A 19902-nucleotide genomic window follows, 5' to 3' on the forward strand; every position below is an offset into this window, starting at 1 on the left:
GCAGGAGGGTGCGCGCGAGCCTGAGCCTCCGACCGGAAGTCCAGCCTGGGAGTGCGGAGTCAGAGATTGCACAGGGCAGCGCTATCTGCCGGTGCTCTGAGTCACCGCCGGAAGCCGGCCCGAAAGCAAAGCGGACGTGAAGCATCCACCAAGCTGGAATAGCAGCGGCCGCAGCAACAGCTGGAATCTCCCAGGTACCAGGGCTGGGAGGGCTCCCGAGCCCTCAGGTTCCCACGGCGGCCGCCTGTAGCCTAGAGTTCCTGCGGAGAGAGGAAGGGAGGAAGGGGGCGAGGAGGCGAGGAAGGGAGGCCAGAGGCAGACGCAGGGGTTGGGAAAGGAGGAGGAGAGGACTAGGGGAACGACGGCAGGAGGTATCCGGGCAGGAGAGCTGCGGGGCTGGGGTCGCCCTGGCCCCCGCCGTACCCTGGGCCCCCGGCCCGCTTGGTCTGGGGCTCGAAAGTGAGTCTCCAAGGACCGGGCTCCGAGACCCGAGCGCAGGTGCGCGTTGCGCAGACCCGTCCTGGGTCAGAGGGTGGCCTCCGGAGTAGAAGGGCCAAGCGGCCTGCCACCGCCGCTGCGCTGCGATTTGCTGGCAGTGAGGGCGTGGCCGGGAACCCGAGCCTGGGCGGCGGTTCCCGGACATGGATGGGCGGGAGCTTTGGAGAGAGTGAGTGGGAGGACCGCAGGGTCAGCAGGAAGACTGTGGCGCCCACTGCCTCCTCGCCCGGAGTTTGCATGGAGCCTTGGGCAAGTTCGCAGAGGTGCTGGGTCAATGCCACCTACAGCACAAGTCCCTGTCCCCTCTGCGATCCAGCTTATTGCGCGTACCTCCCCTCCCCTCCTCTTGTTCTCCTCCACTTCCTGCAACTTCTCATTCTTCTTTTTCTTCTTCTCCCTCCCTCCCCTCCCTCCCTCCCCTCCCCTACCTCCCAGTCACCCAGCCTGACAGTTCCATCTTCTAGTCTTTAGTGCAGAAATTTCCTCTGTATTAGGCAGTCCCTGGTCTATTGCAGTGGTCTACCGGCAGGGTCCACAGCCTTTTTACCCACCAAATGGTGAGACGCAATATTTTTCTAAAACTTAGGTATAGCATTTGTTTGAAAACCGTTCCTGGCTTTCCAGACCATAGCTCAAGTCCAAACCTTTAAACCTGGCGTGAGGGGCCCCTCCTGCCTCACGCATCAGTTCTCTCACAGGAGACACACCCACCCAGGGCCCTGGGTCCCCGCACAAACCATGGCCTTCCTCTACATTCTTTGTACCTGCCTATCCCGTAGCCACAGCCCTAACATTCACCTCCCTCTTTCACCACCTTCAGGAGCTCCTGCCCAGTCCTGTTTCCCTTCTCCTGAACTCCTAAAGAGAATTCATTCTGCTTTACTGTGGGCTTCCTTAGCACTTTGTCGGTTTTCTTGGTACGGAGTGCACAGCCAGCTTGAAACCATGCATTCATGCATGTGTATCTCCCCAAGGGTGGGAGCTCCCAGTCAGGAATTATGGCATTTGTTTTTTACTTTTTTTCTTCAAAATCATATAAGGACAATTGGACATAAGTGCTCTTTGAACAGATTCACTTTGGGATGTGAGTATGGGATGGGGGAGTGGAGCAGGGAGATGACAGGCATTCAAGGCCCCCAGGAGAGAATGATGCCGAGTACAGTCAGCCCTCCCCTCTATCACTGGTTCTGCACTTGCACATTCAACCAACAGCAGATGGAAAGTATTTGAAAAAAGTTCTAGAAAGTTCCTAAAAGGAAAACTTGAATTTGCGCCCTCTGGCAACTATTTACGTAGCATTTACATTGTATTAGGGATTGTAAGTAATCTAGGGCTGATTTAAGGTATACAAGAGGATGTGTGTAGGTTATGAGCAAATACTATACCATTTTATATAAGGGACTTGAGCATCCTTGGATTTTGGTATCCACGGGGGTCCTGAAACCCATCCCCCATGGATACCGAGGGACAACTACTTGGAAGCAGAAGGCTTGCTTTTGTGGCTGAATCTGTCAGTTTTTTCTGAGACCTGAGGACAGTATTTAATTGTTCTGACCTTGTTTGTTCACCTGTGAAAGGAAAACGAGTTTAATGCCAATCCATTTTACTAGCTGGAAATAAAATCTTTTCACTGGTGTGAGCTGGGGCACATCTGAGAGGTGCACTGGTGTGTGTGTGTGACGGTGTGTCAGTGCTGGGGGTGAGATGCTGATGGGAAGTACTCTGCTGCTGACCAGCACCTGGATGTTGGAAAGGAATGGAGGTGAGGAAATGAGATGAAGAAAGAGGCAATATGGAAGAAACCAGAAATAGACATTTACAATTAAGAGCAGTTACAATGTAAAGAGGAAATTGATGTGATATTCCAGTTCATTCCTTTGCCTTTTCAGATTGGACAACTATACACACACACACACACACACACACACTCACACACTCATCAGCCCAAGCTTATGTCTGCTTCACCTTGGTTCCTGTAAAACAAAGAACGTTGCCCGCCATCCAGTTCTACAAGGATCAAGTCATTAGCCATTGCAGTCACTGACCTACAGTGCACGCTGAAAGGAATTCAGGATGAAAAACAGGATGAGGCACTCTGTGCTTTGGGAAAACAGCCTCCTTAGAGAGAGGTATCGCAGGAAAAAATTTTAATGAACCCAGATGCTTGCACTTCTCCTACGTAGGAAAGCACTAAAATCACTAACTGAGATATCTGGTCCTCGTGACTAGCAGTAACCCTTTACTGATATGTATGTCTGCCTGCGTGCATTCCCTAAGATCATGCTTCTCCCCCTACCTCCTCAGAGCTCTCTGAGAGGCTGGCTCCCAGCCTACAGTCCTCAGTAAGACCCCCGAATAAAACTTAGCTCACGACTTAATCTCACGTTGTGCATTTTTTATTTCAGTCCACAGGTCAAAACTCTTATGCTCATGTAAGATCAAATCCAAATTTATTCCTGTCTTTCATCTCCAGTTTACCTAATTCTTTCCTTCTTTGAGTCTCTTTGGTGCCAGCTTCTGGTAGGCGCAGTGCTATCAAGTTTGAATATCCCTCCTGGCTCCTAGGTTTTTATTTTCCGAAACATCCTCAAGTGTAAGGTGAGGAAATGTGGGGTGAGAAGTGGCCTGGAGGCAGGCTAAGGCTTGCTCTGCGGTGGGACTTGCCCACTGCAGACACATCAGCCTTGCAGCCCTCGGGTTCAAGCCCTGCAGCTGATGGCTCTGGAGGGACTTACTAAAGTGAGGGCAGTGAGGAACTTAACACTGTGTCCTCTATTAAATGACCTGTTAAGTATAGAGCACTGTTTTCAAATTGTGCCATTGTTGTATTTTCTTGGTTGACTTTTTTTTTTTTCTGGTACGCGGGCCTCTTACCGCTGCGGCCTCTCCCGCTGCGGAGCACAGGCTCCGGACGCGCAGGCTCAGCGGCCATGGCTCACGGGCCCAGCCGCTCCGCGGCATGTGGGATCCTCCCGGACCAGGGCACGAACCCGCGTTCCCTGCATCGGCAGGCGGACTCCCAACCACTGCGCCACCAGGGAAGCCCCTGGTTGACGTTTTAATACATTTTTTTCAAACTTTAAAGAATGTGCACTGGTTTGGGCTGTTGTTTTATATTTAGAGTGTGAACTTCACACCGTTTCTTTTTTTTTTTTTTTCCCCACCACCCTTTTTTTTTTCTTTTAAACCAGAGACATCTCCTCTTGAAAAAAATATCTTAGAAGGAAGCTTCAAAGGAACCATTCAACAGTGAAGAGGCTCCGGTTAAAACAGTTGTGTTCCCCACCCACTTTCCCCTCCTGCCCTTGAGGCCCAGAAGACCCACCCCCTCCAAGTCGAAATGAAATATACTTTCAAGACTGCTGCAGGAGGCCCTTCTAGTCCACTGGGGAACTGAAAGAAGAAGGACCAGGGAATGGCCCATCTGTTTATAAAAATGAGCGCATGCATGATGACCCTTATCTCTAGGTGGAGTTTCCAGTACTTTTCTTGTTTGCTAATTTTCCAAATTGGAACATATTTTTCTTGTGTAGCTTTACAATTTTTGAGTTACAAATATACATACCAATTGAAAAAAAGATAGCATAATAGAAAAAATAGCTTATAGCATCATGGGATTATGGGTGACGATTTGTCCTTTTATGTTCCAAAATGTCTTCAACTGTAACAGCAGAGAGATTCAGGGAAAACAAGATGAGCTGATGAACTTTAGTAATTTACTGACTAGCAGCCCAGGTTTCTAGAAGGTTTAATAGAAATAAATGCAACATTTATAAAATTTTTCTAAAAGTATAAAAATTAATACGCTGCAAAAGCTTTTCACAACTTGCAGCAAGGTGCCTGCTGCGATTGTGCTCCCACCATCCCACGGAGACGATCTTCCTTGACAATTACATTTTAAAGGGATGGCTGCTAGGGACTTGAGAAGGATTGTCTTGGGCTGTAAAATAGGAAAGAGGCTTTTCAAAATGTTTACCTCTCAAAGGAGCAGAGGAAGAAATTATGATGACAAATTGCCTAAAGTAAGTGCTCTAAGGAAAGAGAGGTCAGGCACCAGAGGCAGGAAGAAGCTTGTCTAAAGTTTAGTCAAGCTGGGGGGGAAAGTGAAGCCTGGATCCAGAATTAGTGCCTGATTCAAAGTGTGCGTCTGATGACTGGAGATTTGGGCTTCATGTTCTACCTCCGTGCCCAGGGGCTCCCTTTACAGCTCCCAGACCAGTTTCAACAGCTCCAGTGGAAAATGGTGTATTGTTTTCGAGTCCTTCTGATTTAAAGTAAATTTCGTGTCTTCCCAGGAGCCCACATTTTAGGGCAGACCATCCCAGAAAAACCCTCCAAAATCTGTTGAAATCCATCCGGCTGTTTTCATGTGGCATCGTGACAGAAATGTCATTTTTATTTATAGTATATTATAATTCATAGAACATTGCTTATAAATTACGCCAGAGACAGCAAACTGAAGAACTATTAGTCATAGGGGGATTTATCTTACAGTTCTGGAGGTCAGAAGTCCGTAAGATATTGGCAGAGCTACATTGTAAGTCTGGAGGCTCTAGGGCAGAGTCCGTTCCCTTGCCTTTTGCAGCTCCCAGAGGCTGCCTGCGTTCTGTGTCTCCACACCGTCCTGACCTTTGCGTCCATCCTCACTTCTCCTTCTCTGGCTCTGACCCTCCTGCCTTCCTCTTATAAGAAGCCTGTGATTACACTGAACCCACCTGATGATGCAGGTGACTCCATCTCAAGGTCCTTAGTCCAGTCACATCCGCCCAGTCCCTATTGCCGTGTAAGATAACATCGCCACAGGTTTTGGAGATTCAACATGGATGTCTGGGGATGCAGTTATTCTGCTGCCCATACCCAGTGTCCACAGACAGGGCTGGAGGTGTGACTAGTGACTAGTGCGCAGTGGCGAGTGGAGGGCATGGCTAACGTGCTTCTGTGCTGTGCTTTGGGTACAGACCTTCACTGATGGATGATCTCTGTGAAGCAAATGGCACTTTTGCCATCAACTTATTAAAACTGCTGGGTGAAAAGGACAACCTGCGAAACGTGTTCTTCTCTCCCCTGAGCCTCTCCTCTGCCCTGACCATGGTCTTAATGGGGGCCAAAGGAAACACTGCGGCGCAGATGTCCCAGGTATGCGTGCCCACCACAAAGGAAGACCAAGGGCGGGCTTCCTCTGTGCTTTCATAGAGCTGGTCTGTTCATCCTTCACTCCAGCTGATGGTAGCCAGTGAGGCTGGGAGGTGGGAGGGGCACCGTGGTGAGGGAGAGAAAGCAGACATGGGTGGAAAGGTGAATTGTGTAAGACGGAATCTCCTGCTAGTTTTCGTGGGAGAAATCAAGTCACTACGTTATTTTCTGCATCTTTGATAAGAAAGGTGAACTAAAATTCTGTTCCACAAAAAGGCCAAGAATTTCCACTTTGTTCTATTTTAAACTTTTGCTAACATTGTATTTCAAATTGAAATGCAACTGTGTAAATGAACCTTTTTGTTAAGTCGGTTGTTTCTAGTGTACAATTATGCATAAGTGGAAGACGAATGCAACACAAATGAGGACTTACATCTTCTGGAGTTTTTTAGAGGGAATATATTATCTGATTGATCTGAAATGGGTTATATGTGCGCTTAGCTACCAATGAAGTAGTGGATATTACTTTAGGAAAGTGGACCTTCCCCTATTTATGTCTTAGTTTCTTTGACTGTCTGGTGAATGTATCCGAGAAAACTGTCATATACACATGTTCCCACTAATAGCGGGGTGCGCAGACACCCCCCAGAAGCGTGTCCACGGCCACAGTTGAATCCCTGGTGGCTCTTTCTTCCAGCTCCCTGGAGGAATGAGGCTTTGGACTGGGGTTGTTGGGAGATAAGGGAACAGCCTTGATTCTCACTCTGACCTGACATTTAAGTCACAGTCTGGTCTGGAGGACTTCTGTGGAATTGCTAATGAAACATTTCTGCTCATCTTGTCTTCTGTGGGTCATTCCCGCTACCTGTTTGTTCTGTTCTGTCTCCCTCCTGAGTTATTACGTGCTGTCTTCCTGGCATAGATAAATCTGCTAGAGCAGGGCTTTCCACCTGGGGGCGATTTTTCCTCCCTGGAACAGCTGACAAAGTCTGGACAGAGTTGGTGGTCATAACCAAGAGGTGCTACTGACATCTAGTGAGCAGAGGCCAAAAATGCAGCTAAATATCCTAGGATGTGCAGGATAGCCTCCCAACAAAGTATGTGGCCCCAAAAGTCTGTACTGCCAGGTTGAGGAACCCTGTGCTAGACGGTTAAACAAAACTCATTTTAAAATAGGATTCGCGGTGATTTTCAGTGTAGAAATTTGTTTGGAAATAGCTCTTTGGGGGAGAAATGGCATGTCAAAAGTTGCCGTTCTCGTCTTCTATTACCAGGCACTTTGTTTGAACAAAGGTGGAGATATTCACCAAGGATTCCAGTCACTTCTCATGGAATTGAACAAATCTGGCCCTCAGTACTTGCTCAGAACTGCGAACAGACTCTTTGGGGAAAAGACATGCGATTTCCTGCCAGTAAGTATTGCTCGCACACTGATGAAAAAGAAATTGAAAATAATACAGAAACTACAGAAGAGCAGAGATAAAGTGTAGCTCTGCTGCCTTAAAAATGTGCTTTGGGCTTCCCTGGTGGCGCAGTGGTTGAGAGTCCGCTTGCCGATGCAGGGGACGCGGGTTCGTGCCCCGGTCCGGAAAGATCCCACGTGCCGCGGAGCGGCTGCGCCCGTGAGCCATGGCCGCTGAGCCTGCGCGTCCGGAGCCTGTTGCTCCGCAACGGGAGAGGCCACAACGGTGAGAGGCCCGCGTACCGCAAAAAAAAAATGTGCTTAGAATTATATTTTGTAATTGTAATTTTGAATTTTATGATTCCTTCTGAATTGTGTCCTTTGAAAAAGTATTGTCTCTGATATATCTTCCCAGATATCAATTTCAATTTGTCCATCTTCCTGCACCCAGATCTGCCTCTCCCCCTCGATCCCCTTCTCAGTGACCACATCACTCTCGCCATCCCCTGATCTCATCTCTGATTGTTGGGCTGTTTCTGTGGAGCTGGCCTCGCAAAGTCTCTTAAATTTGTCCCGTCTTCTGAATCACCACCGCCATTGCCTGGGTCCAGACTCTCACATCTTCTACACTGTTACTTTAATTGTTTCCTAATGGATCTCTCCAAATTCAGCCTAGTCTTTTCACACTACTGACAGAATAATCTTTCTAAAATTAAAATCTGTTCATAAAAAATAAGGTTTTGAACCTGGGTAGTTCCTATTTACTGCAACATATAATTCCAAAGCTCCCTAGTCCAGTAAAAGCCTGCCATTGTTCAATAAGTGAAGTCCAAAAAATTATGCCACATAATATGCAGAGTGATGCTATCTTAAGATTAATGAATGATCAGGACAAGTCTGGCCATCTTATTGGCCAGCAGTTCCAAGGGTTATTTTGTTAGACTCAGATACAATCGTGTTCTAGCTGCTATTGGGTGCTACCCTGTGGAGGTTGCCTCCTCTGGGCTTAAATATTATTGGAGATGATTCTGGATCCCTCAGCTAGTTAGGTTTTCTAGGATGAGCACTCGTGATTCCAGGAATCTCCTGGTTAATTGATATTCATTTTTGAATATCAGACTGACCTTGGAATACTGTAATTGGGGAATACTGGGGACACAGGGAACCATTCTCCACTTCTCTTGGTTGCTTGGGTCCTTCTTCTCTCTACATCTTCTTTCTTCTATAGAAGCTAAAATGTTTGAGAACAGGAGATGGGCGGAGGATGGGAGCCCATTGCCAGGCACATTATATCAGAAAACAAGTTTTCATGAGGTGAGTTATCCTTGGGTTTTAATGTATTGCATATAACAACCTTCTTGATTTTATCCCAACTTATATTCCATGGCTCATCCCTTGTCACTGTTTTCCCTAATACCCTACACACACACACACACACACACACACACACACACACACACACACACACACACACACACACACACACACACACACACACACACACACACACACACACTGAACCTGTAAGATTTGTTGATAATCTAGTTCTACTGTGGAGCCTCCCAATCATTCCCTAAGGATATTTCAGACACTGTGGTTGGTGCTGATGATACAAAAATGAGTGAAACAGGGTTAGACCACCTAGTAGGGGAGACAAAATCAAACAGAAAGTCAATATGGAGTTTAAGCGTTCGACAGGAATGTTCACGGGCTGTTTTGTGCATGGCTGCCGCCGTCTGTATTCTCAAAACATATTGTAGGGGCTTCCCTGGTGGCGCAGTGGCTGAGAGTCCACCTGCCGATGCAGGGGACATGGGTTCGGGCCCCGGTCCGGGAAGATCCCACATGCCGCGGAGCGGCTGGGCCCGTGAGCCATGGCCGCTGAGCCTGCGCATCCGGAGCCTGCGCTCCGCAACGCGAGAGGCCACAGCAGTGAGAGGCCCACGTACTGCAAAAAAAATAAATAAATAAAATTGTAATTATCCTGTGTATATGTTTCTCCCTCAGCAGACTGTGAGCCACCTCAGGTCCAAGGTCATGTCTTCACCCTGGTGTCCAGCACCTGGCACTGTACCAGGCACAAAGCCAGCAGTCTATACATTTTGATTAATTGCATAAATGAGTCTTAAAGTACAGGGTGCCCTGTGCAAGCACTTGTGCTAGAAACACGTTAAGAAAGAAATGTTTTCACACTTTTAGGAAACTTTGACAAGTGGAATGTGGCCAAACTAGGTATTTTGCATTTGTAGGCTTTTAAGGAATCCTGCCAGAAGTTCTATCAGGCAGACCTGGAGGAACTGAACTTTTCTAAAGACACTGAAGAATGCAGGAAACACGTAAATGACTGGGTGACAGAGAAGACTGAAGGTGAGAGATTTTCATTTCAGGAGATGTGGTGTTATGAGGGACACAGAGCTGAGATTGCCGGATGTGACCTCCACGGGTGGCCACTGTGACCCTAACCTGGGATGTGACCTCCACGGGTGGCCACTGTGACCCTGTAACCTGGGATGTGACCTCCACGGGTGGCCACTGTGACCCTGTAACCTGGGATGTGACCTCCACGGGTGGCCACTGTGACCCTGTAACCTGGGATGTGACCTCCACGGGTGGCCACTGAGACCCTGTAACCTGGGATGTGACCTCCACGGGTGGCCACTGTGACCCTGTAACCTGAGATGTGACCTCCACGGGTGGCCACTGTGACCCTGTAACCAGTGGCCTATTTATGTGTGTTTGCTGGGCTTTCAGGCCATTGATGCAATTCTGATATTTTTCTTGGGCTTACGAAGTGGTGATTTCTGAAAAATGCTTAAACCTAATGTTAGTCTCTCAGATGCCCTCCCCTCTGGAAGGTAATGGAACATCCCCGAAAAATGCTTCCTCTTTGGTTGCCCCATTTAACTTCTACCTGCGAGGACACTGCCGTGCTCTAAGGGCAGGACATTCCATTTAGGTTATAGCTGAGGTGGGACAACGTTTCATGTCACCTCCCAGTGGTGATGTGAACCGCTCTAGTTTCATCCACAGCCCTCTCCTGCCCTCTGAACTTGGCTGTGGCTAAGTTTGCTTTTCTGAATTTGCTCCAGATTCTGGAAGTGCAGCTACTGTGGAGCATACAGGGTGCCCTGTCCAGACACATTCTGTCTCAGCAGAAACATTTCTGCCAGTTCTCAATTAGAGTGCAGAGAAAAAGGACGTGCTTTTCAGAACTCTAAGTACTCAGCACGTAATTTAGAGACGTCAGCAGGCGGGGAGGTTACGTCACTCGTTTGTTCACATGCCCACCTGGCACTCATTATTCCATCCGTTCCATCTTATGGCGCATCCACTGCGCGTCAGGCAGCCACAATACCCGTGATCACGCAGGCAGCCAACGACCATCGGAAGGGAAGAGCCTTTCACGTTGATATTTTCGTACGTCACGTGTGTAGTGGTCTCTGGCTCTCCAGTTGATCTAGCAGCACTGAGTCACCTAGGGAAGCCAGAAGCTTCTCCACACCTCACCCTCCCTCCACCACCCACTTCCCCCTCCACGGCTGCTCACACCCTTCCTTCCAACAGGTTGACCACCCAAGATTTCCCGGAATAGCAGAGCTGGAGGGGGGGTTGGGGATCACCTTGTCTCCGCTCTCATTGGACAACTCAATTTGGGCCCCTTTATTGCATCCCCCTAATTCTTTTGCCCCATTCCCTCCCTCCAGGAAGCTGCCTTCTCCCATTTACAGATCTGTATCCCCATCCTTTGGAAGCCTCTTCTCACCTAAATGAGACTTGAAGGTGGGGACAGAGCAACGATTCTTAATCAGAATCAACCTCTAGGGGATATCTGGCCATAACTGAAGACATTTTCAGTTGTCATAGTTGGGGGAAGTGATACTGGCTAAACATCCTAAACACATAGGACCATCCCCCAAACAAAGAATTATGTGGCCTAAAATGCCAGTAGTGGCGTGGCTGAGAAATGATGGTGCCAAGGTCGAGAAGCTTACAGTTGGAATCGAGACTCTTGGGTTATTTTCTCAGCTCAACCACTTGGTCGCCTATGTGACCTTGGCAAAAAGTCAGGCAAATACTGTGAACCTGAATTTCTACATCTATAAATTGAGGGCAAAATGGTCGTTGACCTGCCTGCTTCAAGATTCTTGTTTAAGGACAAGCACTACGCTGTACGTGTGCACAGAATGAAACACCATCACCCCGGTTCCTCAGGCAGCCGGAACTACAGGATCCAGCCTTTCCTCCACCAAGCCTTGGCTTTCAGTGTCAAGAGAACTTTTGTAAAAGAATGTTTATTCTCCCCCAATAGCAATAACTTTCTCTCATACTCTTTACAGGAAAGATTTCAGAGATACTGGGGGCTGGGGCAATCGGTCCTCTGACCAAGCTGGTCCTCGTGAATGCAACCTATTTCAAAGGAAAGTGGAATGAGCAATTTGACAGAAAGCACACAAGGGGAATGACCTTTAAAACCAACAAGGTAGGGACATATTTTTGCAGATATACAGCTACTTTCTAAAGTAATACTCTGGGAAAGGTTGTGAGTGAATGGAAAAACATAATTTATTTCACACTTTCTTGATTCTTAATTTATTATTTCTGAAGGAATTTCATGCCCCCTATATATCTCTTATTGGAATGGGAAAGAGAAAAACGAAAATAATGGTTAGATCATTTTGTTTTTGGATCCTTGGTCAAATCGATCTTCTCTCTCTGGTCATGTTATTTGGATTGAAAGAAACTGTCTTCTAAGCCTTGGAATTATGTTTGTATTTTACTGTCACTGTTGTATTTAGACACTTTCTTGCAGCAGTCAGTGACAACTGTGTCTATTTATTGCCTTAGAATTCATGGCTGTACAATTCCTAATACAAGAAAAAAAGTGTTAGCAAATGTTCAGGCCAGCTTTGTTTTTATTTATTCTTGGAACTTCTTAAGAAATAAAAATTATACATATTTAAGGTGTACAAAGTGAGGATTTGATAAACATATACATAGTGAAATGATTACCGCAGTCAAGCTAATTAAAATATCTTTCCCTCACATAGTTACCATATATTTTCTGTGATGACAGCACCTGAAATCTACCCTCTTAGCAAATTTCCAGTTTTTGATACGGTATTATTAACTATAGCATCATGTTGTATATTTGATTTCTAGAATTACATGCCTAACTTTAAAAACACTTTTCTCCATTCACTTTTGAATATGATAACGGCTGGGGTCAGTAACTGTTAGCTTGGAATTTGACCTCCATCTGCTTGATAACAGTGTATTACACAAAAATTTATAAATCTAGAATATATTTGATGCGAGCTTTAAAAATGGTGGACCCTAGACATCTGATCAAGGTTCCCCCTTCAAGAAAAGCAAGGCCATAAAGCCAATTATATAATTGAGCAAGTTTTCAGAATAGAAGTATAACTCCCGGGGCTTCCCTGGTGGCGCAGTGGTTAAGAATCCGCCTGCCAATGCAGCGGACATGGGTTCGAGCCCTGGTCCAGGAAGATCCCACATGCCTCAGAGCAACGAAGCCCGTGAGCCACAACTACTGAGCCTGCGTGCCCAGAGCCCGTGCTCCGCAACAAGAGAAGCCACCGCAACGAGAAGCCCGCGCACCACAACAAAGAGTAGTAGCCCCCGCTCGCCGCAACCAGAGAAAGCCCGCGCGCAGCAACGAAGACCCAACGCAGCCAAAAATAAATAAATAAATTGGGGAAAAAAAAAAGTATAACTCCCTCTGGCCTATATACCTTTTCCAACCAGGATCTTTCTGCCTAAAGACCTGAATATTAGTTAAATTTCCCCTTAACTTGGAGAAATAATTTTATTTTTTTAGATATATATATATATTTTTAATGAATTTATTTTTGGCTGTGTCGGGTCTTCGTTTCTGTGCGAGGGCTTTCTCTAGTTGCGGTGAGTGGGGCCACTCTTCATCACGGTTCACGGGCCTCTCACTGTCGCGGCCTTCTCTTGTTGCAGAGCACAGGCTCCAGACGCGCAGGCTCAGTAGCTGTGGTGCGCGGGCTTAGTTGTTCCGCGGCATGTGGGATTTTCCCAGACCAGGGTTCAAACCCGTGTCCCCTGCATTGGCAGGCAGATTCTCAACCACTGCGCCACCAGGGAAGCCCGAGAAATAATCTTTTAATTAAAAGGTCCCTGGGAGTGCTTCTCTACCCATCTTCTCAAAAGAGAAAAAAAACCACAATTTCTTCTGAGAATAATATAGTTTTGTGTCTCTCTATATTCATCAATTGATTCTCTCCTGCCTCATAATACTTGATCTGCTGGGGCAACAGAATGTTATACTCAACACTAATATGTAATAATGAAGACTTTACATCAATCAGCATAAGTGCATAGAAATAATAATTATATGTACCTAGGGATTCTGCGAATCAGACATATCTTTTAGTGCACTGCGCTCATTTTTCAGTAATTTGATTTTAATGTTGTATTCTTATTAGGAGAAGAAGACAGTGCAGATGATGTTTAAGCAAGCTGAATATAAAATGGGGTATGTGGAGGAGGTGCACGCCCAGGTCCTGGAGCTGCCCTATGTGGAGGGGGTGCTGAGTATGCTCATTTTACTGCCTGATGACAACACAGATCTCGCTGTGGTAAGCCCTTGGCAATGAGTCTGAGTGTCCATGGATCCAGGCTAAGCTCATTTTTAAAAGTCCATCCACCAGATAGCATTTGAGGAATTTCCAATTTAGGATTATTTTAAGGAGTGCTAAATGAACACCACTGCATGTCTTTGGGTGAACATGTGTATGCATTTCCTGTTGAGGGTACAACTAGGAGTGGAATTGCTGGTATTGACAAATTTTGATGAAGCTTAGAAGAGAGACTTCCAAAATTATAAGAACATTATTATTTATTTTGAAGGGAGGGTCTAGTTGAGAGCCCAATAATTACTGAACAAAAGGACAGGAAAAGGATAGAATCTGGGCCGTGTTCCTCAAACGTTAATGTGCATATTAACCTAATGGGATCTTGTTAAAATGCAGACTTTTATTTGGGGGGAGTTATGGCCTGAGATTTTGCATTTCTAACAAGATTCCAAGTGATGCAGATGCCGTTGGTCATAGACCAACTTGAGGAGCAAGCGTCTAAAGTACAGGTGAGGAATTTATCTCAGACACGAGGAAGACATCTTCCCGTGACGGAAAGTGGGGGTTCAGGATGGGGGAAAGTAACTTTGTAGGGTGGGAGGCACAAGAGTGATAGTATGCTCGTTATCTGGCTCTCTGGGGTGGAGGGGAAGCATTATGATATTTAGTGATTCCTACGGTGTAAATACCCCCACCATGGCTGAAGTTAGGCTCCCGAGGGTTTAACAATTGACTCTCTCCGGAGATACAAGCCAGCTCCAGCCCACCGCCTGCACACCAGCACACCGCTGTGAGGCTAGGGCCTGCCTGATCTCCCTGGCTTCTCCATGGAATCAGGAAGGTCCTGGCATAAGCAAGGATGAGCTCTGTCACGGCGACTTGAGAAGAAAATTAGGAGAGTCTAGGAATAGAGCTGACATCCAAACCCAGCTGTCACGGGAGAGGAGAACTCACCTGGACTCCAGGTGGTGAAGGGAAGTGGGGACGCAAGTGGAAGCCCCCTCTTCCTCCTTTATTTCTTCCCTGTGGATAAACAGAATGAGTTCTGGGTCTTGTAGGTTTTGAAACTCCAGGGCAGGCAGAGGGCAAACAAGGATGCCAGAAGCAATCGTCCTGTGGAATTCCCCATTGCTGCTCTCCCCTCCCCAGAATCCACATCTTCCTTCCTGTTCAGATGATCCCTGATTTCCCCATTTTTCATCCATCAGAGTTCTGAGCCATGCTTTGTCTCCCTTTTGTCGAACAAGTTCTCAAACTCATGGTAAAGTGTTTCGCATGAATACAATCCATTGGTTATGAGAATTTTCTAAACTAAAAAAATGCTTGAAATGAATTTGCTACAGATAGTTAAAAATAAAACCCTATCTTTGTCTCAGGTGTTTTCTAACTGTTCTTGTGTCCATAAAACAAGGAAAATGCAAGAATTTGAGGGGAAATCCAGGTGTGTTTATAAGAGGAAATATCCCTTAGATTGTCTTGGACTAGATCTCACCATCTAACTGCAGGTCATGCGTGTGTGTGGAGGTGTTAATGCGTGGGGGGATGGGTGAGTACCAGGCTCTTGTCATCTAGCTTTTAAGATTTAACTCTTCATTATTTCAGGTGGAAAAGGCACTTACATATGAGAAGTTCAGAGCCTGGACAAATCCAGAAAAGCTGACTAAGGATAAAGTTCAAGTTTTTCTTCCCAGATTAAAGCTGGAGGAGAGTTATGAATTGGAGGCTTTTCTTCGAAGTTTAGGAATGACTGATGCTTTTGAGGAAGCCAAGGCCGACTTTTCTGGAATGTCAGCCAAGAAGAACGTGCCCATGTCCAAGGTCGTGCACAAGTGCTTTGTAGAGGTCAACGAGGAGGGCACGGAGGCAGCTGCGGCCACCGCGGTGGTCAGGAACTCCCGGTGCAGCAGAACTGAGCCAAGATTTTGTGCAGACCACCCTTTCCTTTTCTTCATCAGGCACCATGAAACCAACAGCATTTTGTTCTGCGGCAAGTTCTCTTCTCCATAAAGAGCTGCAGTCCTTGTACGTCACTCTGCCTACCCTGCCTTACTTCAAATTCCCTGTGACCAAATTGATGCGGTGGTTTGAATGCCAAAATAAAGTGTAATTATGATAACAGGACCCCCTCACAGAGTTGTTGAGAGGATTTAATAGGTTGATAAAGAGGTTAGAGCAATACCTGCTATAGTTGTACACAGTATCATTATTAGACAAGAGTCAATTGCATTTTTATGCATCTAAAATGCAATAGTTAGAAAATGTAATTAATTTTGCACTAAAAATATAATGTTCTTAGGAATGATAATTAACAAAAGATAAGCAAGACTGTTATGTTGAAAATTATAAAGTGCTATTGACAGTCATTAACGATGACCAAAATAAATGGACATATTTCATATCACGAATAGACCTTGAGTTAAAAAATTGTCAGTTCTCCCCCACTTGTCCTATTGATGTAATGTAATTCTAATCCAAATTCTAGCAATGCTTCTATGGAACCTGACAAGTTTATTTAAAAATTTATATGAATAAGCAAAAGGCCAAAATTTATAACACATTTCTAAAGAAAAAGATCAAGTTGCAGTGCTCTGCTCTACTAGATATTGAAGCTTGTCATAAAGCCCTGGTAATACAGTGTGGTGTTTACACAGGGATAGACAAACAGATTAATAGTACAGAAGAGCCCAGAAGCGTACTTATTCATATATGAAATGTGAAACAGAAAAGAATTGGTATTAGAGGTCAATAGGAAAATGACAGCCCAATACAGTATGCTGGGAAAAATTCCTTATTTAAAAGAAGAAAACAATTATTGAGATAGTAAACACTTAACGAGAAATGAAAATTTTATATGCTTTACAAGAAGATATAGCAGAATATTGTATGACTTTAGGGAAAGGAAGGATTGTTTTTTCTTTGGCCATGCTGCAAGGCTCGCAGGATCTTAGTTCCCCGACCAGGGATTGAACCCACGCCCTTGTCAGTGAAAGCACGGATTCCTAACCACTGGGCTACCAGGGAATTCCCAAAGAAGGATTTCTTAATCAATATATAAAAAGCATAACAGTTAAGGTAAACAATGGACAAAATCAACTACATTAAAATACAGGTACTTTAAGTTTAAAATACACCATACAAATTATAAAAATATAAGCACAAACCAGGAGATGATAGTTTAACAAATTTAACCACTAAAGGATAAATCCTTTAGTGGTTAAATATTGCCATGAAAGAATCTGTAAGAAAATGGCAAACAATCCAGTAGAAAAATTGACATGAAATGGATACTTCACAGAAGAGGAAACAGAAAAGGTCAGTAAACACATGACAAGATGCTCAATCCCATTCATAAAAGAAAGCAAACTAAAATAGAAATGAGAGGTCAGAGGGGGATGTGACCATCAAGGGAGAGCACAGAGAGATTCACTGTTGCTGGCTTTTGAGGATGGAGGAAAGGGCCCCCGTCAAGGGACGTGGATGGAGAAGCTGGAAAGGACATGGAACTGGATTCTGCCACAGAGCCCTGAGAGAGGGATGCAGCCCTGCAGGCACCTTGGTTTTAGCCCAGAGACTTGCGTTAGACTTCTGACTAGCAGAGCTTTGAGATGGTGAATCTGTGGTGTTTTAGGTCACTAAGTTTATAACAGTTTGTTACAGCATCAACAGGAAATGAATACAGCATTCAACACTGATTCTTGCCATTGGCAAATGACAGAAACACATTGCTTTCTAACTTAGAAAAAAGCAATTTATTATCCAGTATCAAGTTAAGAAAAGTGCTTGAGGAATAACTAGAACTATGGACCCAAGTGCCTTAGGCTCTTTCTTCATCTCTGGTTTTATTGTTTCTCAGTGTGTCAGCTTCCTTCTTTCCCCACAGCACTTGAAGCAGAGCTCCACCCCTCAACCCCAAAACCATAGTCTTAGGTTGGCCAAATTTTGTTCCATAGCTGTCCATCCTAGAATAAACAACAAGGGCGAAGCAGCTAGGAAACACAGAGATGAACTAGGGACAGTTACTATAATACGTTGCTTGGAAGACTGATCACGTGTCTGCGTTCCACCAAACCTGTTTTGGCCATAACTGAGCTGTGATACGTCTCAGTTCATGGCCTCCTCCTGCCAGTTAAAGACTAACACAACTAGAGAAAACAATTAATTTAAAATAACATTGATCAGGTTATTTAAAAGCATTTGGATCAACAGAACCATCACAAGCCAAGCTCATCCACTGTGTTGGTTTTTACTGCTGACACTTAACCACCGTCCCAGTGGCTTGGGTAAAGGATCTTCGTCTCGCAATTCTGTAGGTCAGTGGCTTACCCCGGTCTTATAGTGTCAAAGTCAGGGTGTCGGCAGGGCTGCCTCCTTTGGGGGTTTTGAGGGAGAATCCATTTCCAGAGACATTCAGGTTACTGGCAGCACTGAGCTCCACGTGGTGGTAGGAATGAGGTCCCTGCTTTCTTGTTGCCTGTCAGCTGGGGGCCTTTTTTGGTGGCTTTCTTCCAGTTTCAAAGTCAGCAATGGTGGTCCAGTCCATCTTATGCTTTTGTAGGGAAGGGAAACTTTACTTCTAGCCACCACCTTAGGTTTTCAGCTGAGGCTCTTTAACAAAAAGATTAGCAAGAGAAAGACAGTTTATTAATGCATGTATTTGTATACACTGTTACCAGATATTCCACTCCTAGTTAGAAACCCTAGAGAAACTGTATGTTCAAGAGACATGTAAAATAATGCTCATAGCAATACTATTTCATCACAGCAAGAAAAAATGCTAAAAGAAACCCTAGGAAAAAATGCTGAATTATTAAAATGAATAAATTATGTTGTATTCATACAAAGGAATCAGGGCTATCACCTTACTCAGCTCTGGGGCACCCTTCACACTGTCAGCACCTTTCATACAGAACACAATGTACGAGGTTGTACAAATTTGTACAGAACACCATATATTAGGGAAAATGAATTAATCACAGCTATCAGCGTAAAACAATGCAGAGTAAAAATAACAAGTGTCAACTGCATTTGCACAAAGTTAAATAATAAGCAAACTGGTCATTTATGTTGTTTAGAGCTACATCTATGTAGTAAAGCTATAGAGAAAAAGCAAAGGAATTGCTAACACAAAATACAGGATAGTACGAAATCCAGGGCAGGGAAAGAATGTAATCAGATCAACAGGAAGCTTCAAAATTATTCCTGATACTCTGTTTCTTAAGTTGGATAGTGGATATTAGATGCTTATTCAACTTACTATTAATCTTTAAATATACATGTATGTATATCCATTGTGTTGTATCAGTGATACATTTCACAATAAAAAAAATTTAACAAAAGAATGGAGAAATCATAGTATAATGTGATGCAATGAGGACTAAAACCAGCTAAGAGAAATAAGACTAAATATTGTAAATTTAATAATGGAACTAAAAGTGACTTCCTTATTAAAAGATAAAAATCTTTTAGATTGAAAATGAAAAACGGTGTTTGGTCAAATGTGGTTTTCAATTAGCATACCTCAAACAAAGTGACGGCAAGTGAGCAAAGATCTATCAGGGAAATTTAAATAAAGGGACAGCAGGAGTCAAACTATTAATAGCAGAAAAGGTGAACTTTAAGGAAGTGAATTAAAATGGAGAAATGCTGTCTTTTGATATAGAAAGGGTATGATTCATAATGAAGATAAAATTTAAATTCCAACATGCCTCTTTCAATACTGGACAGATGAACATAGAAAAAATAATAGAAATCTGATAAAAAATATCACCAGTATACTGTACTTCATAATAAGACCCATTTTTGTACATCTTCACACCTCTGAAAGTAAGATATGTCTTGATGTAATTTTCATTGTCCATATATGTTTGTTTTTAGTCATAGGTGTCTTTATTTTTTTCACTTCAAGTTATTGTTGATGCTATGTGTGTCGAGTATAGTTGCCATTAATTTTTAAAGATTATATTATTATCTGGCCTTAAAAATTACTGTAAATGCCAAAAATTACTGAAGTGAAACGGTGATGTGGAATTTGATATGAGAGAAGTGAATATCTAGATTTGGAAGAATGAGTGAAATTCCCAATTTTCTTGCAAAGCAATGACCATAATCCATAATTTATAGGACCTAAGAAAGGACAACCCTATGACCCTGTGTTATAGGGTTCCCGATTATACGCTAACATCAAAACTTGCAGAAAGAGTGTCAGTAGCTTGGAAGAAAATCCCAGACAATAGGGCTATGTTTGCTCAC

The 19902-nt window shown here is 44.5% G+C and overlaps 1 protein-coding gene across 4 annotated transcripts; it reads left to right on the forward strand.

Annotated features, from left to right (window-relative positions):
• Positions 1-59: 59 nt before the first annotated feature.
• On the forward strand, positions 60-15774 carry LOC117307711 (serpin B8). Of its 4 annotated transcripts, XM_033837826.2 has the most exons (8): positions 66-194; positions 3690-3966; positions 5457-5634; positions 6906-7043; positions 9283-9400; positions 11371-11513; positions 13504-13656; positions 15256-15774. In XM_033837826.2, the coding sequence occupies exons 2-8, from the start codon at positions 3914-3916 to the stop codon at positions 15658-15660; spliced, it is 1188 nt and encodes a 395-aa protein (XP_033693717.1). In that variant the 5' UTR covers positions 66-194; positions 3690-3913; the 3' UTR covers positions 15661-15774. The 4 variants fall into 4 exon arrangements, with proteins under 4 accessions (XP_033693718.1, XP_033693717.1, XP_073646899.1 ...); XM_033837827.2 differs by lacking the exon at positions 3690-3966 and having other exon boundaries at positions 60-194; XM_073790798.1 differs by lacking the exons at positions 3690-3966; positions 5457-5634 and having other exon boundaries at positions 92-194.
• Positions 15775-19902: the final 4128 nt, after the last annotated feature.

This window comes from Tursiops truncatus, chromosome 13 (genome assembly GCF_011762595.2).
Source record: "Tursiops truncatus isolate mTurTru1 chromosome 13, mTurTru1.mat.Y, whole genome shotgun sequence".
NCBI lineage: Eukaryota > Metazoa > Chordata > Mammalia > Artiodactyla > Delphinidae > Tursiops > Tursiops truncatus.

Excerpts from the sequence above, each read along its gene's own strand:
- LOC117307711 (XM_033837826.2), top strand. The coding sequence starts at position 3,914 with ATGGCCCATCTGTTTATAAAAATGAGCGCATGCATGATGACCCTTATC. Across the intron at positions 9,401-11,370 it reads GGTGACAGAGAAGACTGAAG|GAAAGATTTCAGAGATACTG; the intron begins GTGAGAGATTTT and ends TACTCTTTACAG. Across the intron at positions 11,514-13,503 it reads TGACCTTTAAAACCAACAAG|GAGAAGAAGACAGTGCAGAT; the intron begins GTAGGGACATAT and ends TATTCTTATTAG.